The 27,027-nt window shown below is 39.3% G+C and overlaps 3 protein-coding genes across 6 annotated transcripts in view; 2 read left to right on the top strand and 1 right to left on the bottom strand.

The window, feature by feature from the left end:
• Positions 1 to 1,748: 1,748 nt before the first annotated feature.
• Positions 1,749 to 2,746, top strand: LOC146467453 (coatomer subunit epsilon-like). The gene is made up of 3 exons (XM_085125957.1): positions 1,749 to 1,837; positions 1,945 to 2,019; positions 2,456 to 2,746. Exons 1-3 carry the CDS (start codon positions 1,799 to 1,801, stop codon positions 2,507 to 2,509), a joined length of 168 nt encoding a protein of 55 aa, XP_084982083.1. The 5' UTR covers positions 1,749 to 1,798; the 3' UTR covers positions 2,510 to 2,746.
• Positions 2,747 to 3,876: 1,130 nt separating this feature from the next.
• The window catches only part of LOC146467447 (cyclic GMP-AMP synthase-like receptor 1), a 104,313-nt gene continuing 81,162 nt past the window's right edge, over positions 3,877 to 27,027 (bottom strand). The window contains exons 1-5 of one of the 4 annotated variants that reach the window (XM_085125949.1): positions 9,024 to 9,173; positions 7,991 to 8,044; positions 6,965 to 7,018; positions 6,029 to 6,134; positions 3,877 to 5,000 (exon numbers count right to left, since the gene is read on the bottom strand). In XM_085125949.1, the coding sequence (XP_084982075.1) occupies positions 3,925 to 5,000; positions 6,029 to 6,125 (1,173 nt within the window). In that variant the 5' untranslated portion in view covers positions 6,126 to 6,134; positions 6,965 to 7,018; positions 7,991 to 8,044; positions 9,024 to 9,173 and the 3' untranslated portion in view covers positions 3,877 to 3,924. Of the gene's footprint in view, positions 5,001 to 6,028; positions 6,135 to 6,964; positions 7,019 to 7,990; positions 8,303 to 9,023; positions 9,174 to 27,027 lie in introns of those variants that run through there. The other 3 variants (XM_085125948.1, XM_085125951.1, XM_085125950.1) reach the window with 3 other exon arrangements.
• Positions 17,375 to 27,027, top strand: part of LOC146467449 (coatomer subunit epsilon-like) — an 85,425-nt gene continuing 75,772 nt past the window's right edge. Inside the window, exons 1-2 of the mRNA XM_085125955.1 lie at positions 17,375 to 17,533; positions 18,295 to 18,454. Of these exons, the coding sequence (XP_084982081.1) occupies positions 18,314 to 18,454 (141 nt within the window). The 5' untranslated portion in view covers positions 17,375 to 17,533; positions 18,295 to 18,313. The remainder of the gene's footprint in view (positions 17,534 to 18,294; positions 18,455 to 27,027) is intronic.

The following is a 27,027-nucleotide window of genomic DNA, read 5'->3' as shown; positions in this document are numbered from 1 at the left end:
GTTTTGCGATTCACGTATTTCTAGTTATTATTATTGTTATTATCATCATCATCATCATCATCATCATCATCATCATCATTATTATTTTTATTATTATTATTATTATTATTATTATTATTATTATTATTATTATTATTATTATTGTTATTCATTTATTTTTGTGTGCTTTTTTAGGTGAGCGGAAGTAAGCACGAGGCTATTGCGGAACTCGAGTGACGCACAAAGGGAGGGGGACAAAAAAATTTTTGCGCCTTTCTCGTCGCGCCTCGTTCGCACTCCACGCTCGCTTCGCGCTTGCCTCCACACACACATACACACACACACACACACACACACCCAAAATAATGCCTGTTCTGCAACCTATAGTGGAAGTCAGGCTAAAACGTTAAATTAATTTCCGCGTGGTATCTCTGCAACGTAATTTATAAAGTGCCGTTCAGTTACCTGCACGTGCCAGCAAAAGCCTTGCTTCTGTGTCCAGAAAAGAATCCCACACTTTATAACTTTTAAGGTGTGCCTTTCTATCGTGACGCAATGATAATTTGCCGGATTGTCTGAGCTTGCTCAGCTTGGACCACAAATTCCGCCAACAACTTCAGGGTAACCACAATGGATGGCCCATGTGGTTTGTGAATCTAAGGTCCGCGTATATTGCGTGACAGTTGTGTCATGCGAGGTATTTCGGCGACGTCAAAAGGTTCAATGGTCGTTTGGCGGCTAGAGGTAAACTCGTCTTTTCTTCTTGTGAAAAGGGTTTTTAAGGTACGATAAGCCATATAATCAGTTAAAGTAACGACTAACCTTGTTTGTGATTTAATTTGTTTAGTAAAGTTAACGTAAATAAAAATATTCTATGTGGAAATCAAAACGAACTAATTTATATGCAAATTTGTCGATGTTGTAGCCCTAAACCAAATTACGTGTTCGTAACTAAAATTATATTTACTAACGTTAAACCTGTCCTAATTCTAGCGATTGACTTTATTGAACATTGTGCTATGAAAGAATACCCAGAGTTTTGAATTGTTTGTTGGAAAAATCAAAATTAGCGAGTGTGATGTGAAAATTGCTTGCCCTCCTTTGAAGGTCAAAAGGTCAACTTTTGATGATAAATAGCATGTTCAAATAGCGCTCCAAAAATTTATCGTTTGATTTACCCAAAAATTTTATTTCATCAAATCGTACACGAAACATTGCTTATTCCGATGAATATAGTCTTGGTTGACAAAGCCATGTACCAGGATGCTTTTTTTGCGGTTGAAGTTTTCATTATTATGGCATGCTGTAATTCCGCTAGAAACGGTTAATTTTTAAAATTTGGCCAAATATTCTGGATCACATTGAATGTACATTTGACAGCGTGAAAGTGTGAGGGATTTAGTTTACTTATGTTCAATTGCTTCGATTTTTATGTTACTCCTTCGTAATTTCAAGACGAGCGGCCCATACAAGTGACACTTTTAAGTCGGTTTTACCCGCTCACAGGCCACCAAAATGAAAAAGTCACTTTGAAGGTAAAACAATTATCGAAACAAACTGAAACATGTCTTTCTACAAATGGTTTTAGTAGTCCTTTATTATGACAAAGTTTGGCGATTTTCGATTTTTCTATCTTGCATGGTCGTAGGTGAAAGTTCCTGGGGAGCGCTCTTAAATTTTGGATTCGCTTATCCAGTTTTGGACTAAGGAAACACAGTTGTAAACGTGTATTTGTTCATTCTTGTTTCTTTGCATTCCTTAACTCTTATCACTCTGATTTTCTTGGCAGGATAGCAGTAATCCTGAGACTCTAGTTAACATGGTAGTTTTGTCACAGCATCTGGGAAAACCACCAGAGGTAACTGAACTATGTGAACTTAATATTGAGTGGATTGCAAGTAATTGTGTCCTCCAGGATGTCCTGGTTAAGTAATGACTTTACTAATTACCATTTGTTTCGATCAGGTTTCAACACGATATATTTCACAGTTAAAAGACGGACACCCAAATCACCCTTTTACAAAAGACTTTCAAGCAAAGGTATTCTATGTTTATCTTTTGTGCAGTTTGATGATTATACGAAAAATGATATTTAGGAAAGAATAGTAAAATTATTGCCTTTATGCTTCATAGTGACCAAACAAAAAATTCTAGGCTACAGAGAGGCTCTTGGTAAGCTTGGTCAGTTATTCAGGTCATTAAAAATGATTCCACAAGCACGTGTTGAATATTAAACAATTGTCCTGCGAAATCACGTAGAATTTCGCCTGATTCGTAGCCGACGAGCCCGTCCGTTGACCGGGTATGCTACACAAAAACAAAAAAATGACGTCCATATTGAACAGCTCACCGCGGACCAAAAAAAATGTAACAATGTAGGAATGTAAAAATGTAATGTAACGATGAAGTGAAATGATGAGCTCAAGCTTGTGGTAAGTTTATCCGTTCTAAAAGACTTTTCTTTGTTTTTCGCCAGGAAAAAGATTTTGATCAGCTTGCCAGTCAGTATGCAGTCAGTGTACGGTCTTGAAGATGAATAAGTCTAATTGGTGAAACGTCGTGTATTTGTAAACAAATAGATGAAAACTCCAAAAGTAAAACATTTAGTTACAATGTACATGTGGAATATCTTATCAATCATTTGTAGATGTCTTCATCTTTTACGTGTCATGTAAACCGTGGTTCCTTAGCATAAAAGTTTTTTTTTTCAGTGAACGACAAGGGCGTTCATAATTTTGTCACAACCATTAAAATCTGTCACATTGTATGACCCATAAATGTTATGCTCTCAAAACTAAAACACGCTAACTTTCAAGTGTAGCAAACTTTGTGAAAGATTGTGTTCTTGACGAACTGAGCCAAGCCGTTTCAACAATCGGCTTAGCCATTCGTTTGGTGTGCAGTGGAATAGCTATATTCCTTGATCTCCAGTGAATCAGCCGATCGATCGCATTCAAAAGCCGACTCCTGAGGAATCAAAATTAATGTTTATAATAATAGGGCATACAGAGGTGCCCCTGTTGAATAACTAAATATTGTACAGCTGGTATACGAGTAACAATTGCTTTAGAAGGGGACTGCAAAGGCAACAGAATAGAGAAAACGTTCGAAAAGATCTTTGCGGGAACAATAGGTGGTTCAATTGAAGCATGCAACTACAAAAGTGTAGTGCCACTCTAGTGCAGGAAAACACACCTGCAACCAGTGCCACTCTGGCCACAAAAATGTCAATTATTGTACCTATATAATAGCCCTTTTCACGGTTAACTCTGCTCATTTGAATTACAATGAAATCTAGCATGTATGTGAGGCAATTTCGGGCTTTTTTGTCGTTTTAGCCCGAAATTGCCTCGCATCTACGTTGGATAACATTGTAAGGCAAATGAGAAACATTAACCGTGAAAAGGGCTATTGAAGGAATCCAACCAAGATTATTATGGTATTGGTGGATTGCGTTGGCGCTATGTTGGTAGTAAAAACAAAAGAAAATTTAGTTTGCATAAAAATGGAAGTGAAATCCCAGAGGAGAAAAATCTTGTTCCATACCACCAACATGGCAGCCATGACGTAACGTGCAATCAACCTATTAGAAAACTTACGACCAGTAGTAATGTTTTGCTGGGGAATTTGCAACCAATGCAATTGTGTTACCCTCAATGCGGTGCAGTCCTTGCCATTCTGGTGGTAGAAAACATGCAAAATTTACCAGTGTTAATTTGTCACAGGCAATGGAAAACATCCAACCAATGTCACGCTAGCGTTGGATGACATGAATCAGTTACATGCCATTTCAATAAAACATGTACGCTGGTATTTCGGTGCATGCATTGGAAAGCATGTAGCTGCTGGTATGTTGCGAAAAGGTGTGTCAAGACTATCAAAGACATCACAAAATGCTATTTGCTTTAAAGATTTTATTTAGACCCAGAAGAATAAATGAAATATTCACACTGAGAGTTTAATTTGGCCCTCTCGCCTTGAAAGGAGTGCATCAGGATCGAGTCGAAGTGTCTTCAAGAAGTCTTTCACGCCCGCTGTGGCCAAATCGATGTGATCGATCTTGTCAGCGAAAAGATTTTCTGCGGGAATGAAAAAGTTTGGAAGAATTCTTGTGTGCAGATGCTTCAGAAGCCTGTCGATAAACTCCTTGAAACGCGGAACCAGCATCCCTTGTGCCCAGTCTTCTGGCCGTTTTCTCTCGTCATTCAGATGGAGTAGGAGGGTCTTTAAGTGGTATGTAGCCAGTGGGTACCACCCATCCCTGGTTTTCGCCTTGAAGTATTTCGTCAGTTGGAGAACCTTTCTTCTGCAACCTCTATCGCCATCCATGTTTTTTATCATTTGCGTGTCGACTTGAGCGGTGGAAATTTGCCAAAATGCTGTGTTTGGGGATGGCTCCTTTTTGACTCTGGGCACAAGCTCAATGTTAGCGTTGGTGCCTATGGGGCGAGGGTTAGCGATTGGCTTGGGAGGCCACTCTGTGAGCTCAAGGGCAATAGTCAAGTCAATGCTTATGTAGCCAAATTCTGGCCACCGTATTTCAAAGGTGACAGCAGGCCCTCCTTCGTGAGGTCCTTTCTTGATCTCATTCTTCATTCCCAAGTCAATGATGGCTTTCTCCACCAGATCACGCAAATGACCTCTGACTTTGCTGGCATCGAGATGTTTGGTTCCCGGTATCTTAAATTTCTCCAGACAGGTTTTCAATACTGGCACTGCGTAAGCACGGCCGGCTGGCGTGTTTCCATCCGCCATAAGAGAGATCTTGCCGGTCCAGGAGTCATTTACCAATCCAAAATCGAACTCGTCAGGGTTGCCTATTTTCAGGCCCTCGTAGGTGGAGCCTTTCAATATGACTCTAAAATCGTAGCATTTGTCTTTGTCGTAGGTGGCCACCTTTGCCAAGATGTATGCAATTTTTTTGTACACTTCCTTTTTAACTTTGATTTTCTCTTCCACGTTGACTTGTAATTCTTTAAAAACCTTGTTGTTTAGGAAGTCCTTAAATTGCGCGTCACTTCCTGATCAAATTAAAGAGAAGTTAAGTCAGAATGAGTAATTATTAATGAATCTATTCTGTCAAGGACACTGCCTCGTAAATGCAGTTTTGAAAGTTTCTTGTGGAAGGTTATTACAATCTGTTTTTGGATCTACAGTAGAAGCGTACAGATGCAGAATTTGCCCAATTATGCACCTTTAAGGCGGGGTGGTTAATCTCTATCTTTGATTTTAGCTGTTTTCACTTTCATGCCTGGTCGGGTGGGTGATCGAGATCAAAGGAAGGACTGATAGCGGCTGGCAGTCGCGCATTTACATGCTGACGTCCGATCTCAACCCCACAGAAGAATTGTAAACCGCCATGAGTCTATGTGATATGTGCGGTATTTTTCTGTAACATTTTTGTGTTATTTCAAGAACAATTGCTAGGAATAATTCTCTGGAAGCAATGAGTGCCTTTTTGTCAACGTTGGATTTAATCAAATTTCTGTCGCAAGCTGGTAAAGTGGTTATATACTACAGCTCTACAGCGTAAAGCAAGCATAGAACCCCCTCTCCCCCTGTTTTTGTCCGTATTATTCAGTCTCTACCTGCAAAACGAGTAATTGTAATGAGAAAGCTAGTTACGTCTCAAAAATATTCCATTACCGGTTCGTTTCTCGGTTTACAAACCAGAGAAAGGGTGAATGACGTTGGAAGCCATTTGCGGTCTTTCATTGGACAAAATACGTCACCTTGGTAAAAATCGTAAGTCAGTCGTCACAGAATACTTGTCGTCCGATTCAATATCAGTGGCCTGTTTTGGTTCACGTTTTAATGCAATCGGGTAATTTACTAAAGTGATGATAAAAATACCAATTATAATTGGTCATTGGTCATAATTGGTGAACCAGCTATTTCGTGGAATTATTGTTGAATATTTTACAGTTGCCATCGTCGCTTCTCTTCTTGGCCAGCTGACTATATTTCGTTCGATAAACAAGTCACCTGAAGGGTATTATTTACAAATAATTAACCAACAAACTAAAGATTTTACGTCTAAATAGCATACCTGGAAAGACAACTTCACTGCGTCCATTGGTGCCAGCAGGGACCAATGTTACGGCACATAAAACCACGAAGGAAAGAGCCTTCAAAACCAACACCATTTCCAGCTTCTGGAAACAACAAGAAAAGAGTGGTTATGGGGGTAAGGCATTAATTAACAGTCATAATGACATTCTCGATCTAAATCGAAAGCTCGTAGCTCTTTTCATACTTCTTTTCGCGTTCTCTCGAGTCAAACTTCAAGAGTATGTTTGATGCTTTCAAAGGATATTTTTCTTTGTTTTTATCCAAATAACGGGATTGACATATTCAAACCGTTACAGCGGCCGTGTGCAATGGTGTTAGCTTCAAAATGTTGAACGAAATGGAATTTTTTTCCTTACATTTATTAACAGAGCCAAATGGAGTTAACATTGTCTTAATTAAGTTCTGGTATATAGGTATACATTGATTTCTCCTTGTACATAGTTCTTATTCTTTGTTTATATATTTCGTGTTTGTAAAATTTTAAATGTTGTGTATAGTAGGTCCACATCCGTCCCTCGCCTGCCAATCCCCTAAATGACCTACTTATCAAATAAAGTTCACTTACTCACTCACTCACTCACTCACTCACTCACTCACTCACTCACTCACTCACTCACTCACTCACTCACTTTCTGTGATACTTAAATCTTGTCGCTAGTGATTTGCCTTTTGTTTTAAACAACGATCATTTGTGGGATTCAAGAACACCATTAGTGGAGAAATTAATCACTTGAAAGCACACTTCCCAGAACGCTTTTTTCCTTAGATTGGACCGAATGGTAAAAGGAAACTGCCTATCTCATTCTTACTATAGCGTGTGCAAGCGCGGTTTAAATAATCCTAACACTCGTTTGTTTTGTTTTAAAATTAATGCTTAGCAGTTGTAAAGGAATTAAACTAAGTAAAACCTTACCTTTTCTTGCCAATATTTTGTCTGTCTTTGGAAATATCGCCTTGTCTCTGTGGGCTGAATAGATAAATCAATTATTTCTTTAGTCTGAACAATGACTAGTCCACGTAATGACCTGCCAGTCCACACGAGGGGGTAATCTGTCAGTATCTACTCAAAATCTTGAATCAGCCAATACTATTGCTGTTCGTTTCTCGGATCTTTGAGCAGTCAGGTATCGTATTGTGGGTTCACAACGCTCGAGTACTACACTTTAAAACTCTGTCAAGCAGAAAATAGACAAAGAGCAAAATAAAAAAAGTAAAAAGTCATGATCAAAAGAAAATGACGGTAAAGAAAGATGATCAGAACACCGGTGTCGCGAAAAAGGTATAAGTTTTTAAAACTCTTGAACTCAAACAGAAAATATCAGAAGTTCAAGTTTAATGGTTTTTAACGATATTTTTCGCTATTTTTGTCCAAGAAACGGGATGGACATATATGATTTTCGTTAGAGACGCCGTAAGATTTATCCCTGTGGGTGTGTTTCAACTGGTGCAAAGTGGAAGGACAAAACTAGTGTACTTTGCTAACCAAAGCGCCTACTATTTTATAAGTACAAAACGAGCTTTTCTAACTTGCCATGCAGTGTACATAAAAGCAATAATAATTTTTTTCTTTGTGGTGACATTCGCTCCAAAATGTTTAACGAAGTGGAAGTCTGCTTTGCCTTTTATTCATTGGCAGGGCCAAATTGAGTTAACATCGTGGTCATTATATCTTGTCGCTAGAAATTTGCGTTTTTGCTTGTGGGATACAAGAAAACCCATTAGTGGAGAAATAAATCAATGAAAAACGCACATCCCAGAACACTTTCTTTGCATTTGTCAATTACGCTGAATCGAATGGAGAAATGAAAGTGCGTTTCCCATTATCCCATTCTTATTACAGCGTTTACTAGCGCGGTTAAAATAGTCCCGTCACTCGTTTGTTTTGTTTTCTTATTGATACTAAGCAGTTGTAAAGGAATTAAGCTGAGTAAAACCTTACCGTTTCTTGCCAATGTTTTGTCTGTCTCTGGAAATTTCGCTTTGTCTCTGCGGGCTGAATAGATAAATCAATTATTTCTCTAGTCTGAACAATGAGTCTCCACGCAATGACCTGCCAGTCCACACGAGGGGGTATTCTGTCAGTATCTACTCCAAATCTTGAATCAGCCAATACTATTGCTGTTCGGATTTGCGGAACTTTGAGCAGTCAGGTATCGTATTGTGGGCTCACAACGCTTGAGAGCTACGCTTTAAAACTCTGTCAAGCAGAAAATAGACTAAGAGCAAAATAAAAAAAGTAAAAGGTCATGATAAAAAGAAAATGAATTGATAAAAAGAGATGATGAGAACCGGTGTCGCGAAAAAAGTATAACTTTGTAAAAACTCTTGAAATCAAACCGAAAATATCCGAAGTTTAAGTTTAATGGTTTTAAACGATATTTTTCTTTATTTTTATTCAAGAAACGGGATAGACATATATGATTTTCGTTAGAGAGGCCGTAAGATTTATCCCTGTGGGTGTATTTCAACTGGGCCGGTGCAAAGTGGAGGGACAAAACTAGTGTACTTTGCTAACCAAAGCGCCTACTCTTTTATAAGTACAAAACGAAATATTTTAACTTGCCATGCAGTGTACATGAAAGCAATAGTAATTTTTTTCTTTGTAATGACATTCGTTCCAAAATGTTTAACGAAGTGGAAGTCTGTTTTGCCTTTTATTCATTGGCAGGGCCAAATTGAGTTAACATTAGGGTGATTATATCTTGTCGCTATAAATTTGCTTTTTAGTTTGTGGGATTCACGAAAACCCACTGTTTAATAAATAAATCAATGAAAAACGCACATCCCAGAACACTTTCTTTGCATTTGTCAATTACGCTGAATCAAATGGAAAAATGAAAGCGATATCCCATTCTTATTACATCGTTCACTAGCGCGGTTTAAATAATCCCGCCTCTAGCTCGTTTGTTTTGTTTTTTTAATTGATGCTAAGCAGTTGTAAAGGAACTTTTAAAAACTAAGTAAAACCTTACCGTTTCTTCCAAAGTTTTTGTCTGTCTCTGAAAATATCGCCTTGTCTCTGTGGGCTGGAGGGTAAATTAATTATTTCTCTAGTCTGAACAATGGCTAGTCCACGCAATGACCTGCCAGTCCACACGAGGGGGTATTCTGTCAGTATCTACTCAAAATCTTGAATCAACCAATACTATTGCCGTTCGGACCTCGGATCTTTGAGCAGTCAGGTATTATATAGTTTGTTCAATACACACGAGTACTACACTTTAAAAATCTCTGAAGCCGAAAACGGGCTAAGAGCAAAATAATACAAAAAAAGTAAAATACAAAGTCTAAAAAGTAGAAAGATGATCAGGGCAGCGGGGTCGTGAAAAAGATTTGTCTTAAAAACTCTTGAAATCAAACAGAAAGTATCCGAAGAGTAAGTTTATATGATTTAATACTCAGAATAAAACAAATAAGGATTATAGAAGCTGCGAGGTTAAGCGTTCCTGTATTGACATCACAGCCCTACTATCCCCAGTCTCCCTCCTTGCGCAGTATCATATCAAAGCATCAAATTTCACTTCCGGTTGGGTACGACTCAAATAGACGATGAGAAGTCCAAAGACTACTGCAAAGCTGACACAACGTAATATATTTTAAAACAATATTTCGGCTGGCCAAACCAGCCTTCTTCAGTAACATATAAACCTGAAGAAGGCTGGTTTGGCCAGCCGAAATATTGTTTTAAAATATATTACGTTGTGTCAGCTTTGCAATATTCTTTGGACTTTTCATCGTCTATTTTTCAAGTTTGGCTGATTAGATCTCCTGTGAGATCTAACGTACAAGCAAGCAGAATCTTCGTTCACGGCTTTTGCAGTTTTTAAAATTTTCATACGACTCAAACGCCGGGAAGAAAATTTGATAACGAATTATTATTTCGATTTTTTATACGAGGACAACGTTAACATTTGATCAAGCAAATAAAGAAATCTGTCATACAGATTTTAAGTTGTTAAGACGGAGAGGATTAAAAAGTGAAGCAATGTTCCCTGTATTTACAGGATTGATACAAAAACGTGCAAGGATAGGTCTTCTTAACGTACTGTTCCTCATATGAAGGCCACCTATCCGAGCACCTCTTGTGCCTGTTCCAGAGGCGGACAGATTTCTGGCTCTCATCGGTTCAAATCCGTACCAGAACAGTGTGAGCACCTCGATGGTTTTTAGACTTAGTGTGTCGTTTTAAGGCGGCAGATTTTGTTACAGGTCCCACACATTACCTATGTAAACGCTGCACCGGTTAAAAATTTACAGGGTTCCGAACTATACAAAAATTACACAAATTTGAACTATGGTTGGTGCAGTTTGGATCTGTCGCAAATTGAATCACCTATTTTTGGTTTCACTATGGATGGTCAAAAAACGTATTTGTTTCTATGGAATCCTTAAAAGACGGTTGTTAACAATAACCTTTAATAGTAGTGCAAAAAAACTAGTATTAAGGACGGTGCCTACTAATACCGAAGTATTTTTGCGCAGTTTATGACTATGCGGGAAAAGCAGATCTTAGCAAGGGCTACTGGAATCCAAAAAGAAAACTGTGGGTAACCACGCATTTTTCAGAGATAACTAAGCAATAATATCTCGAAAAAGCGCAAAAAAATTTAAGGCAATGTATGGGATTTTTTCCTAACTTGAAGCTTAATTATCTCTGAAAAATGCATGGTTACCCCCAATTTTCTTTTGAGATACCAAAAACATTTGCTAAGTTCTGTTTTCTCCGTATAGTTTTAAACCGCGCAAAAATATTCCTGTATTAGTTGGCACCACCCATAGGAAACCCGAGTATCTCGAGATGCGCAGAACGTATGCGCAGTAACAATAGTAAGCACCGTCCTTAACTATGTTTGGCTGCGGATGGCTAGGATGGAAGTGAATTGCAACTTGGAAAAATTGGTCAATTTTTTCAAGTTCTTCCTATGTAGTTAAGAGAAGTCGCTAAAAAATTGGTCATGGTTTGTTCTTCCTAGGACAAAAACCTTAATATTTTCCTGCTGGTGTTGTAAGAGCAATTCCATGTTACAAACCAGGTTCTTTGCAAAAATATATGTTTGAACACTTTTGAGCAAAGTACATCAAAACCGCCCTGGCAGTGGCCCTTTAACGGTTCTTCTCTTGAAGAAGAATATCTTGGCCTTCCGTTGTCCAACGCTTTCTCAGTGATATCAAGAAAGGCAATACAATTTGCTCAGGCTTTATCCGTATCTGATTGGTGTGCCAATCATTGGTTGCAGCTAGCAAAGCTCTAACAATGTAGTGCAGTGAGCGAAAACCGGATTGGTATTTAGATAAAACTAGCATTGTTAGAAATAAAGTAGTGATGGACTTTGTGCTAAACAATTTTTTCGAGGACTTTAGCCTGACGACGGGCAATACGGAAATCGGTCCGTAATTATTTGATGAACGCTTAGTTTGGTCATCTAAAACAGATAGAGAGCTGACGTCTTGATCGTAGGCCTTCGTCAGAGCGAAGGCTTAATCAAGAGCTAACGCTTTGCTCTGACAAAAGGGTCAATGCTCTGGAACGTAGCACTCAAATCTATTCACGGTGACTAAGTTACTCTATCAGCGTCTTTTCAAGCCAAACCTTAGCTTCCACCCCGCCACCGACGTAGCACCAAGATTTCAATAATTGGGTGTCACAAGAGCTCTTTTCTAGTTATCCGGAAATCTCCGGGGGCAGGGGCGGGAAGGGGTGGGAATGGTCCTCGGAAATTTTGAATTAGACCCCTAAAAGAGACCAATCTGGGCGTGGCCAAAGCTGTTTTTTTTTTTTTACCCCTAAAAGAGACCATTTCAAAACACAGACAAATAAAAAATGCAGTGTCATTTGTCGTGCAACCCTAAACGAGATCTTCAAGGCTAAAGATAATGGCGATTTGCACAGAACACTCTAAGTGAGACCAATGGTGAATGGAATATGTACTAGGTTTTTTTTAGGAATTTTTTACGCACTAGGTTTTTTTTAGGATTTTGTTGAGTCAATGTAATGCGCAGATGAAAATTTCTTGGATTGATATTTGCGCAATACAAATCAATATTATTATTATTATTATTATTATTATTATTATTAAGTTATTATTATTATTATTATTATTATTATTATTATTATTATTATTATTATTATTATTATTATTATTATTATTAATAATATTAAAATCCGAAATTTACACCCCTAAGCGCGACAACGAGCATCCCGCCTTTTTCAAATGAGAGTCCCCACCTTTTCCTGGCCGGAAATATACCTCTTTCGAGCGAGAGGTTGAATAGAGACGTCGAGAATCGAGACAAAACGGATCGAAGCGGCAAGTTTTATGAATTTAGGGTGAATATTATTCATGCCAGTTTCCAGTTGTTCAAAGCTCAACTTAACTAATCTTGGGCTAAAGTGAACTTTAACTAAATAACTAAATAAAACACTTTAAGTATCAATGTATTAAGCCGGCAAGACACTACCAGAAAGACTTGGAATTTAGCAGTGTTGGTTTCTGAGGAGAGGGGGAAAATTAAAGTCAACGTAGAAAAAACCTCTCGGAGCAAGGACTAGACCCAAAAGCAAACTCAACCCCCATGGGACGCCGACTCCAGGAATCGAAACAGGGCCACATTGTTGGGAGGCGAGTGCTCGTACCACTGCACCATACTTGTCAAAATTAAACTTTGATTCAAGTTTGATTGCTAGCGCCATTCAATATAGATTTGTTTTAAAAGATTTGTGCCTATTAGTTTTGACATAGATTTCTCTTTACAATTGGCTTGAGATCAGCTTTTAAATGCACTTTTACTAGCGAAGTAAAAACCTCGATTAATTTTATTCAGGGATTAACGTCAACCAGCTTTCGAACCGGACACAGGCGATCCGGATTGGTCGCCCGATATTTACTGGGACTGGAGTAAATTGATTGACATTGGGAACTGTTGTGGTCAAGTCATCAAAATAATTGTTTGAAGTGATTCTAGCGGTGTTCTCGTTTGATAGCTTATGACTAATATGTAATATGTGTAAAATACGAATTCAATGTATCCTCTATATCAACGGCATTTCTATTCGTTGTACTGCTGAATTTGTTTTTGCCTTTTGTTTCTAGAAGTAAATTTTTTAAGCACCCTTTTGCGTTGCTCGCGTCCAATTCAAATGTTTCACTGTACTGCTTGGTCTTCGCTTTGCAGCTGATTGATAACCGTTCCGTATCTAGCCCAGTCCGTAAGATCATTAGACCAGTTTGTTATAGGTTTTATTTTCTTTCTAAGTAGTTGTGATGAAGGCTATGTTCGTTCAATCAATCAATCAATCAATCAATCAATCAATCAATCAATCAATCAATCAATCAATCAATCAATCAATCAATCAATCAATCAATCAGTCAGTCAGTCAGTCAGCCAGTCAATTAATCAATCAAACAATAAATCAGTCAGCCAATCAATCAATCAATCAATCAATCAATCAATCAACCAATCACTTGGTCAGTCAGCCAGTCAATCAATCAATCAATCAATCAGTTAGTCAGTCAATCAATCAATCAAACAATTATTTACATGCGCTTCCAGATCCATCACATTTCAAAATACTCCAGCGTTACCTTCTGGAGTGAGTCAGTTTTCACTGCCAACCCTTGTTGAAGTTTTTGATTTTTAGTCAATGAAACACAAAGATCTGACATCTTCCTTTTAATATCCATATTTAACTGACTGTTACATGTACAGGCAAGAGTATAACGAGTAACCTGACACGATTTTGAAAGAAACATGTCTCCTACAAATAGCGTAGCCACAGTTAAGCAAAAGGCTATGGTGCAGTGACGATAATGACGTAATGCAAATCGTCATTACATATCGCCCCCGGAAGTACAGCCAGTGAGGATGCTGGCTGATTATCACCAGAATCTAAGTAAAAGGTAAAGAAAATGGCACGTTTCTTAATGTAAAATAAATTGTAAAGCAGTTGTATTTTTGTATTGGTCTGTCAAACATTGTATAAATGTGCATGGTCTTCAAACGAAAGGTCTGTCCAGAGCAAGTGTATAAATAATAATAATAAAAATAATAATAATAATAATAATAATAATAATAATAATAATAATAATAATAATAATAATAATAATAATAATTATAATAATAATAATAATAATTTATATAGCGCAAACCTCTACAGGGATATATTCAGTTGCACTTCAGAAGTGTATAAACAGAGATTGACTGATGTACAGTAATGCAAGTGTCAAAATGATTCCAGTCATCAGGGTATATTTGCCAACACTGGATACAGTCCATCAGCTTTTGTAAATCTATTGTTGGTTGGCTCAAGTTCAATGAACTTGACATTATGCTGTCATGAGGACGGCAAAACATTGTTCATTTCTAATATCGCTAGTTTTTAATTTAAACTGTTTCTCAAAAGCGTCTCTGTAATTAGAACCTTCCAGTATTATTGATTATTTTGTCTGTTGTAGGGATTCCATTCTGAAGTCAATAGAAAAGAAATTAAATTCCAGTGATCTCAATGACTATGATCTGTTTGTGGCAGCATCTATCTACTTTAATGAACAGGTGTGTTGCAGTGAAAATCAAGCTTATGTTTATTTACCATGGGTAGCACATTACACATGTATCTGATTGGTGTAGGTTTTGTTACATGTTATTGTGAAAAAAAAAGACCTTCTTTTAAATACAGGATTAAACAGGAGATTAGCAGTGAAATAATAATAATAATGGTAAAGATAATAATAATAATAATAATAATAATAATAATAATAATAATAACTTTATTTCTATAGCGCTCTTATCCTATGTTCAAGGCGCTTTACAGTAATGTAAACAACATTATTGATAAATATTTACAAATCTACAACCATCTCCTATTATATTCACAATGATTAAAAATTAAAAACTAACGCAATATATACAAATCTATAGAAACAATGATCTGTTATTACTGAATTTAGTAAACAAGTATGTCTTAAGTTATCTTCTCAAGCTCGAGATGGTGCTGGACTTTCGATTCATAGGGTGTTAAGTTCCATTCTTTTGGTGCATGAACAGCGAATGCTCTATCTCCATAGGTCTTGGTTAACAATTTAGGTTGCATTAAGAGTTCCTTACTAACAGACCTCAATGATGTAGTATAAGAACAATAACGCAGTTTCTGAGCTAAGTAGCTAGGCGATGTCCCTTTCAGTGATTTGTACACGAGATACAGAATCTTGAAAATAATACCATATTGAATCGGTAGCCAGTGAAGCTCGCACAAAAATAGATGAAGAGATGACTGCAAGTCAAATAAACCCAGAAAAAATTGCAGTCCTCCCAAAAGGAGTCAAACCAGTGACCCTCCCGGTTCTGGTTGGAGTTCAAACCACTGAGGTACTGTACATGTCTGGAGGACTTGTGGTTGGCAAGGCCATGATTATGTGCAGGTTCAAATGTGACATGCCTATGAATCAGAGGATTAGAAAATTCATCCTAGGTCAACACATTTTGAGAAGATACATGACGCTGTTTTTTTCCTTCTACAATGTGGATGTGTTCACCTTCATTTGTGTTTTGCAAAAACTGTTAAGTAAACTTTTTGTGTGTTTGTAGGTTGTAGTGAGCATGCAGTGCTCAAGATAACTTTGAAAGTCAGGGTGTCAATGAATAACAGTACTACAGTTGTATTTTCGAGGGCTTAATACAGTAGCTCTGGTTCTCTCCAAGTCTTCTTAAGTTTACCATTCAATTTGTCAGGTCAGGAAGCAAGCATTCTCATTAATTTTATTTGACGTGGGATCCCTCTCTTATCTGGAACACTGTACAGTTGTGGGTGTTTTGGGGAGGGGATATTTAGAAAGGAGCATTACTACATGTAGCTTCCTATGAACTGTATATTCAGATATGCAGTTACTTAATACTAATTCTTATTTTTAATGTTGGGCATTTTCCTGTTAACAAAGAATTATGATTCTGCATTACGATGTCTTCACCAGTCAGAGTCTCTTGAGTGGTAGGCCATAGTTGAAATGTTTTACTAGTTTCTGTATGGAAAAAATTGTTTTGAAAGAAAAACTCGGCATAATGAAAAAAATTAATACAAAGTTCTACTGACTGTCCTTTCTCCGACATGTTCCTTTCTTAATTAGTCTGCTACACTGTACATATAGCTGTATAGGAAATAAAATAGAATTAAATTGGCAACTTCAGTGGAATCCACAGAGTAGCTCTTCTCTCCACTGTTTCCAGGTCGAATTGGAATTTGGAAATGTTGGTTTTTGTGGAGCAAGGAAAACCGGAGTACCCCGAGAAAAGCCTTTGATAAGAACCAACAAGAAACTCAACCCACATATGACGCCAAGACTGGGAATTGCACCCGAGCCACATTGGTGGGAGGCGAGTGCTCTCACCACTGTGCCATCTCTGCTTTCCGAGCAGGGATGGCTCACGAATTAGTGTCATACTGTTACTTGGGCTCATTAGGGCTCAAAGTTTTGCTTTGGCTCAAGCAATCAGGTGTCATACTATACACCCGTGGGCTATACATTTGTAGGAAAATTGCAGTTCAGCTAAATGAAGTTTAATTTACTGTACTTAAGTCAAGTTAAACTATCAGAGAAGTAGTGTTCTTATTGTTTCTACCCGAGTGTGCAAAATTTTGTAAACAAAGCAAGCTTAGAAAAATTAATAGTCTTCTTGTGAGCACTTTTCTAACATCTTGGTAGCCAAGCATTCAGGGCCCAGTTGCTCGAAGCGTGGTTAGCGCTAACCCGGGTTAAATACCATAACAACCTATAGGTTTTAATACCTTTTAACAAATGGTTAGCGCTTACCATGCTTCGAGCAACTCAGCCCAGGTTGTCTTTGAAGGTACAGTGGCTAAGTTCAATGCTTAGCTGCTGCACCTCAGCTTTGAAGAAAGTGCATTATATGTGAAGGGTTTTTGTCTATAAATTTTATTTATTTATTTGTTTGTTTACAATGTATATATTTATGTATGTCATTATTTATTTATTTTGCCTGCAGCTCAGCTTTGTCAGTTCAAATTTACATCGGCATGGACCGAATAGACCTGGCCAAGTGAGTTGGCATTTAATTCCTTTATTCTAAAACTTGTTTTTTGAAATGCGGTGTTACATGTGCAGTGTATACTGAATCTTTACTAAAATGAATGATGCCTTTATCTTTTTTTTTCTTCTTAACTTTCCAGGAAAGAACTAAAGAGAATGCAGGTATGCCGTCTGTTGTTATTTTTGCAAAATGTGAACGTTAGCGGACAAAGCAGTGGTCTTATCTTAACTAGTGACTTTTGTATTTCAATACTGTACATGTACATGTATGCAGTTTCAGTATGCTCGAAATACACTATAAGATGCTTCATTCTTTGATGTCCCTTTCCACTAGTTGTTCAAACCAGGTAATCACCCGATGTGCATTTTTCACTTTTTTATAGGACCAAGATGACGATGCCACTCTAACCCAGCTTTCGCTCGCATGGTTTAACCTTGCTGTTGTAAGTGGCAATAACTTCATTTACAAGTGTGTCCAAATTTGCATGGTACTGAGTATTGTTGGTTGGATTAGATGCAGGCAGAAATGATTAAAAGTTCTCACTTTCCAATTTAATTATTACTTCTACTTCAATGTACAGCATGGACAATTTGTACCTTTTGAAAAGTTTTTAAAGTGTCAGAGTGTATTCACTGATAATTTACATGATGTCAGAATGTCTTCACAATACAACTGTACAAGTTTGTAGCTAATAAAAACTTCTATAACTATACGTACATGTACATGTAATAATAAAAAAAATCATCCTGCATAGTTAGTAGGAATGTGAAAATAGCGAGGCAATTGGAACTGCATCTACAAAATTATTAAACAGATGGTGAGGAGGCCTCATGTTTAATGTGAAAAAGAGACAAGTGAAGGGTGTTACGCCATCTAGTGAATTTTACTATCGTTTTGAAATGTCATCCAATAAAAGCCAACAAAATAATTACCAGAGCAATATTATTTAATTATGAATGGCCATCCTGGTGTAAAGAAACTAGTGTTGAGTGTATTTGGCTTAAACATTCACAGGGTGCATCCAAACTACATTGTAGTTATTGGAAGATTATAGGTTTGACTCCTGTTAGGGGAACTCGGATTTTCCTTTTCTGAGTATACCTGTGTCACAGACTGAAAGCAAAAAATACATCTATCCTGTATCTTACTTTATGCATTGTAGCTTTCATTTTGAGTGACCTCTCTTTGTTCTCTTCTACAAAGGGCGGAGAGAAATACCAGGATGCATATTACATTTTTCAAGAGCTTTCTGACAAATACATCCCAACAGTTATGTTGCTCAATGGTCAGGCTGTTGCATACATGCACATGGGGAAGTTTGACGATGCCGAGAGCTTCCTCCAAGCTAGCTGCCCTGGACAAAGTAAGCAAAACTTCCAAAATTAATTAAATGAATAAAAAATCAATCAATCAACTTTATTTTATTGAGTGTGACACTTAACAGTCCGTTACGACTAACAACCTCGTGCCCCTCAGATTCCAGATTTTAGTAATGTTGGTTTTTGAGGAGAGGGGAAAATCGAAGAACCCGGAGAAAAAACCCCTCAGAGCAAAGGACGAGAACCAACAACAAACTCAGCCCACATATTCAGTACCGCTCAAAAGTAAGTTACCAGTCTCGTCTCGTTTCTCGCGAGAGGAGTGGCGCGTCTCTCGATACAAGCTCGATTTTGTTCCAACCGAGTTCATGATCGATAAGCTTGCGATCGAACTCCATAAATTCAGCTTGCTGCGTGACAAGGGTTTCGTGCTGTATCAACTAAACCGTGACACTCAACTTGATATTCTCGCAAAACTCTCGCGAACAAGTCAAGCCTTAGTACTTACAGTTTTTTTCAGTCTTCGCGAGACGAGTGTCTCTTTTCTCGAGACGCGACTCTCGTCTCTCGAGTCTCGTGTGAGGGTGGTAACTTGCTTTTGAGCGGTACTGTAACGTTTAAGAGCGCTCCCCAGGAACTTTCACCTACGACCATGCAAGATAGAAAAATCGAAAATCGCCAAACTTTGTCATAATAAAGGACTACTAAAACCATTTGTAGAAAGACATGTTTCAGTTTGTTTCGATAATTGTTTTACCTTCAAAGTGACTTTTTGATTTTGGTGGCCTGTGAGCGGGTAAAAGTGTCACTTGTATGGGCCGCTCGTCTTGAAATTACGAAGGAGTAACATAAAAATCGAAGCAATTGAACATAAGTAAACTAGAAATACGTGACTCGCAAAACCTCGCGAAGCGGGGGCTGGGTGGAAAGCCCTCTTTACTCGTATTGTAGCATCAAACGAGGAGATTAAGGGCGATTTAGACGGTACGATTTTGCCTACGATTTGTCGCATGCGACACGCTTACGCCATGCCTACAACACGAATCGCGTCGTGTAAATCAACCTACAACATCCTTACGTCAGACGCACACAACACGAAAAATGTCGTAGGATTTTAAAACATGTTTTAAAATCCTACGACAATCGTAGGTAAAGGCAATGTTGAGTGGCGAGAGTTGTGTACGATTTTTACATGACGCAAGCAGCGCGCGCTCTAGAAATCGCATGCGACAGTCGTAAGAGAAAATCGTACCGTCTAAATCGCCCTTAAGAATTTTTTTTTGATGAGCATGGTGTTTTCGTAGTTCCACGGGCTAGTTTGCGGTTGAAAATCTATTTCTGACGCGACGTTATGTACAACGGGCGTGCAGCGCTGTCGTGTTCGATGAATTTATTTCCCACGGAAAATTATTGACCGCGGCCACATAACGTGTAATTTCTTTAATGCACTCTTTCACAAAAAAGATTTCTAAAAGAAAGGGAAAAGATTCTGGAGAGATATTTCTGTGTCCAGTGAATATTGATGAACATTGCAGTTGAAATTTGATCATGCACGCATATTTTTTTCCATGTATGCAAATTTTGCTCCAGCCAACGCCAGACAGTCTGACGTCATTGTGCGGACACCTTCAACGATATAAACATATATAGACATATATAACTAGTAGTAATCAAAGATTATAGAGTGCGTTCGACAGCCCTAAGTTGTGCGATTGTACGGCCTGCTGCGTGACTTTTTTTAGGTAGCTCTTTCGTCCTTTTATATCTGTACGTAATGTGTAACTACCAAGGTGAAATATTTGCAATAAACGAAGCTGAGTTTAAAATTTCAGCGGCTACGTTGTTGAACTTTAAAAAAAAATAGAAAGTATTTTCGGTCCGCCTGTTGCGTGACACCGTCGAACTTTAAAATGATGCACATCATTTTCGGTATAACGCTTATAATCTTTGAGAAAAACGAAACTTACAGGCCAGCGTACTATTTTGGTCTTCTACTCAAAAGGTATTTTACCAAAATGCCGCGAAACTTACGCGACTATAAAGCCGTAAAAATGTCGAACTGAAGCGAACTAATTTGCATACAGTTTTGAAAGACATCTCAGGGCCAAGGTTTATATTCAAAGAGCGGATAACTCTATTCATTGGATAAAATGTTCTCCAACCAATAGATTTTATTCGCTGGATAGCGAATTATCCACTGGATAAAATAATCCGCTCTTTGAACAACCGGGGCCTGATGTCAGTTTCTGATGTGTGTATATTTCAGATATTTTTGTATTTTGATTTTATACTAACGTAATACGTGACTCGCAAAACCTCGCGAACCAAGGGCTGGGTGAAAAGCCCTCTTTACTCGTATTGTAGCATCAAAATGGAAGAGATTAAAAGGTTTCTGAACATAGCAACGATTTTGATGAGCATGGTCTTGTCGTAGTTCCACAGGCTAGTTTCCGGTTGAAATCTATTTCTGACACGACGAAATGTACAACAGGCGTGCAGCGCTGTCGTGTTCGATGAATTTATTTCCCACGGAAAATTATTTTACCGCGGCCACAAAACGTGTAATTTCCTCAATGCAATCTTTCACAAAAAAGATTTCTGGAAGAAAGGGAAAAGATTCTGTAGAGATATTTCCATCCAGTGAATATTGATGAACATTGCAGTTGAAGTGTGATCCCGTACACTGAATGTAAAACTTTTCCGATGTATGCAAATTCAGGCAATGGCGCGAAAACGAGGGGGCGACTCTTATACGAAAACGAGACTAAAAAGATGGCTCTAGCCCGAAAACGAGGTCAGATGTCGTCATAAGTTCGCACCAGTTTCCCAGCCGAAACATGCCCCTGCAAAACTCAAGCGGGGGGGCCATTTGGGTATCTCGAAAAATCCTGCATAGCCGTACACAGGCACACCAACTCGAAAGACACAGGGCCCAAAAACGAAATTAGGCTTGCGTTCTCCTTCGTCGAACGCAAATATACTTTTCGCTCGAATTCGCGCGGCTTAGCTCCGCTCGGGCCGGCTCGGCCCGACAAATTTATTAACCTCGCTACGCTCGGGCCTTCGGCCCTCGCTTCGCGAGGAACTAAATCCCTCACACTTTCACGCTGTCGAATGTACATTCAATGTGATCCAGAATATTTGGCCAAATTTTAAAAATTAACCGTTTCTAGCGGAATTACAGCATGCCAAAATAATGTAAAATTCAACCGCAAAAAAAAAGCATCCTGGTACATGGCTTTGTCAACCAAGACTATATTCATCGGAATAAGCAATGTTTCGTGTACGATTTGAAGAAATAAAATTTTTGGGTAAATGAAACGATAAATTTTTGGAGCGCTATTTGAACATGCTATTTATCATCAATAGTTGACCTTTTGACCTTCAAAGGAGGCAAGCTATTTTCACATCACACTCGCTAATTTTGATTTTTCCAACAAACAATTCAAAACTCTGGGTATTCTTTCATAGCACAATGTTCAATAAAGTCAATCGCTTGAATTGGGACAGGTTTAACGTTAGTAAATATGATTTTAGTTACGAACACGTAATTTGGTTTAGGGCTACAACATCGACAAATATGCATATAAATTAGTTCGTTTTGATTTCGACAGAGAATATTTTTATTTACGTTAACTTTACTAAACAAATTAAATCACAAACAAGGTTAGTCGTTACTTAAACTGATTATATGGCTTATTGTACCTTAAAAATCCTTTTCACAAGAAGAAAAGACGAGTTTGCTTCTAGCCGCCAAACGACCATTGAACCTTTTGACGTATCTCTTAACTGTCACGCAATATACGCTTTCAGTCAAAACGTGCGTGACCGCGGGGCAAATGACAAGTCAGATAAAGCAAACGTCTTGTTGAATGTTGTATCTTCACTGACAATAATTGAAATTGAATTTAAACGTGTCCGAGTTTCCGAATGTAAAAGTTTCTGACGTTGGCGCAACGATCCGCAACTCGTTACATTTGGTATCGTTCGTGCATTGGTCCCGTCCATCCTCCAAGACGTTTCGAGCCACCGGCCTAACGTGTATGCAGCTCCGACAGCTCAGCCAAACTCCAGTTCCTTCAATGAGTCCAAAAAATACAGGAACTTTTGAAAAGCCTTACATTATTGAAAAAAAAAAAATAGCCGGTACAAACTCATAGCACGAGGTAAATGGGTACCAAACACTTTTCTTCTCCGTGTGCGCGCGCGTGGCCGCTTGTGAAGACTCACACTATGAAAGAGGGCGGGAAAATCCTGTGTTAAAAAAGGCGAAAAGGTAAGGGAACAAAAAGGAAATTACAGGTTATATGTAAAAAATGAACCACTTCTATCAGTTCATCAGCTTCGTAAAAACTGAAAGCTGTCCAAATACAACACATTTCCCAATTTATTCTGTTTGATTCCAGGATAACTTCAAGAAATGAAATATTTAAAAAAAAAAAAATGGTTCCACACAAATCATGTGCTTTAATCAATCTATTACACAACGAAGTCTTCCTATTTTAAATGAATAATGGAGACGAAATTTTCAATTTTTCATTTTCCATCCCACAAGCCAATGAAGGATACGAGAGCGAAAGAAAACGCAAGTGCGCGCGAATGTCTGCATTGTTGAAATCGCTCCCTTTCATGCTCTAAACATATCCTAGCACTAGGAAGATCCTAGAGGGCGGATCATCCTAGCGCCATATGTTTTCTCTATTCAGTTTACATGCAAAAAGTTGCACTTGGCCCTAGCGCTAGGTTCTTCCTAGAGATAGGAGCTTCCTGGCTGAGAGATAGGAAGATCCTAGAACTAGGAAGATCCTAGCACCATGTAAACAACTTTCGCTCGGAAGATCTTAGTACTAGAGACAAAAAGAACAAACATGGCGGCAGCCGGGCGTTCAGCTGCTCAAGGCCGACAGTTATTCTTTTTTCCTTCTCCACTTGGTAACAACCTCGGCCGAAATTTCTGCATGCAAAACAAACAGAAAGGTTTTTCGCCTTCTCGGATCTTCTTAGTGCTTGGATCTTCCTTCCACCATGTAAGCGGCCCCTTAATCAGCGAAACGAGCGACTTGTGTAATTTAAAGTGCGCGAAATTCTGAATTTTGATGTCAGTTAGTGTATCCAAAATGTCTGTTCTCGCCATGTCCTGTCTTACACAACTGGTTGAATACTTTTTTTTACCTATGAAGGAAAGTTTTGTTTTTCTCATTTAACTTATTGCGACGGCCACATGATATTTCAGTTCTTTTGTTCATTGATCGTAGTCACGCGCTATGACGTGTACCGATTTCTGAATTTGGTCCCATCCGAAATCACTACCATTGCCTGATTTCATACCGTGGGGGTCTGGGTACGAGTCTGTGTATTATGGGTTATGGGACTCAACACCCAAATAGCCGGAAAGAGCACATCGAACTTTACAACATCCTCAAGTTTGGTGTCAATCAAGCTAATATTAGGCGAGATACAGCCATTCAAAAACTTAAAAATTTACCAAGAAATGTATGGAACGCCGGACGTTCCATACATTTGTTAGTAAAATTTGGAGTTTTTGAATGGCTGTATCTTTCCTAATATTAGCTTGATTAACACCAAACTTGGAAATGTTGTAAAGTGCAGTGTGCTCTTTCCGGCTATGTGGGTGTTGAGTCCCATAACCCATAATACACAGACTCGTACCAAGACCTCCACGGTATGAAATCAGGCAATGTGCATTTGGTAGAACACTTATTCCTGTGCTACACCGTGCTGACGAGAGCCAACCAGCTCGAAACAGCTGTCCACGGTTGCCGCATTCTGTTGATTCTCGGTTTGGCCTCTATCATGTCTCTGTCGTATTAAGTTTTCTACGCAGTCCGATCAGCTGTGCAGAAATTCGACTCATGAATATTTTTTCACTGATTGTATTTGTCGTTAAAGCATTAAAGAGTGACGTTTTGCGTTAATCCAATGAGTGGCATGGCTCAGGCTTGTGTGTATACTAAGAAATATCAAGTCACTCGTGGAATATTTCAAGAAGTACCACTCGAAAGCATTGCATAACAAGTATGTATCTGACTGCAAGGTTCGCCCCCTGCATAAGCTATATACTATAACGTAGGTATGTGCAGCACCAATAGGTATAATTTTTGAACCGGTTTGGTGGTACATGTTGTAACCAATTTGGTCTGACAGCGTGAGCCTGAAAACGGGAATGGATCCAAGAAACCAAGTCTGAAAATGGATATGAGTTTTAGACGACAGTTTTGAAAAAGGGTACCCAATCATTTGATATTTTGGTCTGAAATAGGGACAAGGTTTAGAGAACTGAGCCGCACACCCGAACCCCCATGGAGGGCTCGTCGGGGATACGCGATGCACAGTTAGGAAATAAATTCAAGTTGGGACACTATTTTAGAAACTGGCTACTTGGTAGGACGGGGTCATCTCAGAGTCGAGGTCATTTCGGGGTCAACATGTGGATCGATTCGGGGTTGAGGATCATTTCGGCTACCCAACTGAGGTCACGCGCAAAGCCGGTGGCATACACAAAAGCGCTACATGTTGGCCTGCAGAACAAGCGTTATTATTATTATTATTATGATCATCATCATCATCATCATCATCATCATTATTATTACTCGCGAAGCGAGGGCCGAAGGCCCGAGCGTAGCGAGGTTAATAAATTTGTCGAGCCGAGCCGGCCCGAGCGGAGCTAAGCCGCGCGAATTCGAGCGAAAAATATATTTATATATATATATATATATCTGTGCGAATTTGCAAAAACGTGCCTGCTAGAACTGGGCCTGAAGCTGGGCACCGCCCAGCTTCAGGCCTCTGTGGTTCTCCAAACTTGAGGGGGCTTGCCGTCAAGGACCAGTCTGTGAGCTAGCCCAGGGTGAGGGCTTACTGCTGGGGGGTAGCTCTTGGTTGTGTGTCAAAAGCTCCGGGGTGGGGAGGGGAGGGTATTGTAGCCTTCAGCTTGGTCCAATTTGCTGTTTTTCTTAAACCAGGGTGGCTTAATTCTAATGCCCTTTGACCTCCCCCATAGAGACACAGGCTGTTGACAATCAATTGCATCAAGCTGACACAAAGCCTGGAGTGTGGCCTAAATGCAGGTGAGTGACTTGCAAGTTTGTGTGAAAAGCAGAGGGGTGGGGAGGGAAGTGTCGTGAGACTCAGTTAGGGTGAACTTTCTGTCTCTGCGTAGGTTAAGTGCAGGTATGTTTTTGAAAATCCAGGTAGATATTAGCAGTCAATTTAAGTGGGCTTGTCCCAAGTTGAGCTGCTACATGCGAGACTTAGTACATTTTGCCTGCAAACTCAATTTTTGCCTTCCAGAGAGCTATTTGCCTGTGATATCTGTGCGAATTTGCAAAAACGTGCCTGCTAGAACTGGGCCTGAAGCTGGGCACCGCCCAGCTTCAGGCCTCTGTGGTTCTCCAAACTTGAGGGGGCTTGCCGTCAAGGACCAGTCTGTGAGCTAGCCCAGGGTGAGGGCTTACTGCTGGGGGGTAGCTCTTGGTTGTGTGTCAAAAGCTCCGGGGTGGGGAGGGGAGGGTATTGTAGCCTTCAGCTTGGTCCAATTTGCTGTTTTTCTTAAACCAGGGTGACTTAATTCTAATGCCCTTTGACCTCCCCCATAGAGACACAGGCTGTTGACAATCAATTGCATCAAGCTGACACAAAGCCTGGAGTGTGGCTTAAATGCAGGTGAGTGACTTGCAAGTTTGTGTGAAAAGCAGAGGGGTGGGGAGGGAAGTGTTGTGAGACTCAGTTAGGGTGAACTTTCTGTCTCTGCGTAGGTTAAGTGCAGGTATGTTTTTGAAAATCCAGGTAGATATTAGCAGTCAATTTAAGTGGGCTTGTCCCAAGTTGAGCTGCTACATGCGAGACTTAGTACATTTTGCCTGCAAACTCAATTTTTGCCTTCCAGAGAGCTATTTGCCTGTGATAATTATTAGCAGTCAATTTAAGTGGGCTTGTCCCAAGTTGAGCTGCTACATGCGAGACTTAGTACATTTTGCCTGCAAACTCAATTTTTGCCTTCCAGAGAGCTATTTGCCTGTGATATCTGTGCGAATTTGCAAAAACGTGCCTGCTAGAACTGGGCCTGAAGCTGGGCACCGCCCAGCTTCAGGCCTCTGTGGTTCTCCAAACTTGAGGGGGCTTGCCGTCAAGGACCAGTCTGTGAGCTAGCCCAGGGTGAGGGCTTACTGCTGGGGGGTAGCTCTCGGTTGTGTGTCAAAAGCTCCGGGGTGGGGAGGGGAGAGTATTGTAGCCTTCAGCTTGGTCCAATTTGCTGTTTTTCTTAAACCAGGGTGGCTTAATTCTAATGCCCTTTGACCTCCCCCATAGAGACACAGGCTGTTGACAATCAATTGCATCAAGCTGACACAAAGCCTGGAGTGTGGCCTAAATGCAGGTGAGTGACTTGCAAGTTTGTGTGAAAAGCAGAGGGGTGGGGAGGGAAGTGTTGTGAGACTCAGTTAGGGTGAACTTTCTGTCTCTGCGTAGGTTAAGTGCAGGTATGTTTTTGAAAATCCAGGTAGATATTAGCAGTCAATTTAAGTGGGCTTGTCCCAAGTTGAGCTGCTACATGCGAGACTTAGTACATTTTGCCTGCAAACTCAATTTTTTCCTTCCA

The sequence above is a fragment of the Pavona decussata genome, unplaced genomic scaffold, assembly GCF_977016875.1.
Source record: "Pavona decussata unplaced genomic scaffold, jaPavDecu1.1 SCAFFOLD_136, whole genome shotgun sequence".
Taxonomy (NCBI): Eukaryota; Metazoa; Cnidaria; class Anthozoa; order Scleractinia; family Agariciidae; genus Pavona; species Pavona decussata.
Note: the sequence above shows the minus strand (reverse complement) of the source record. Positions and strands in the feature narration are given on the sequence as shown.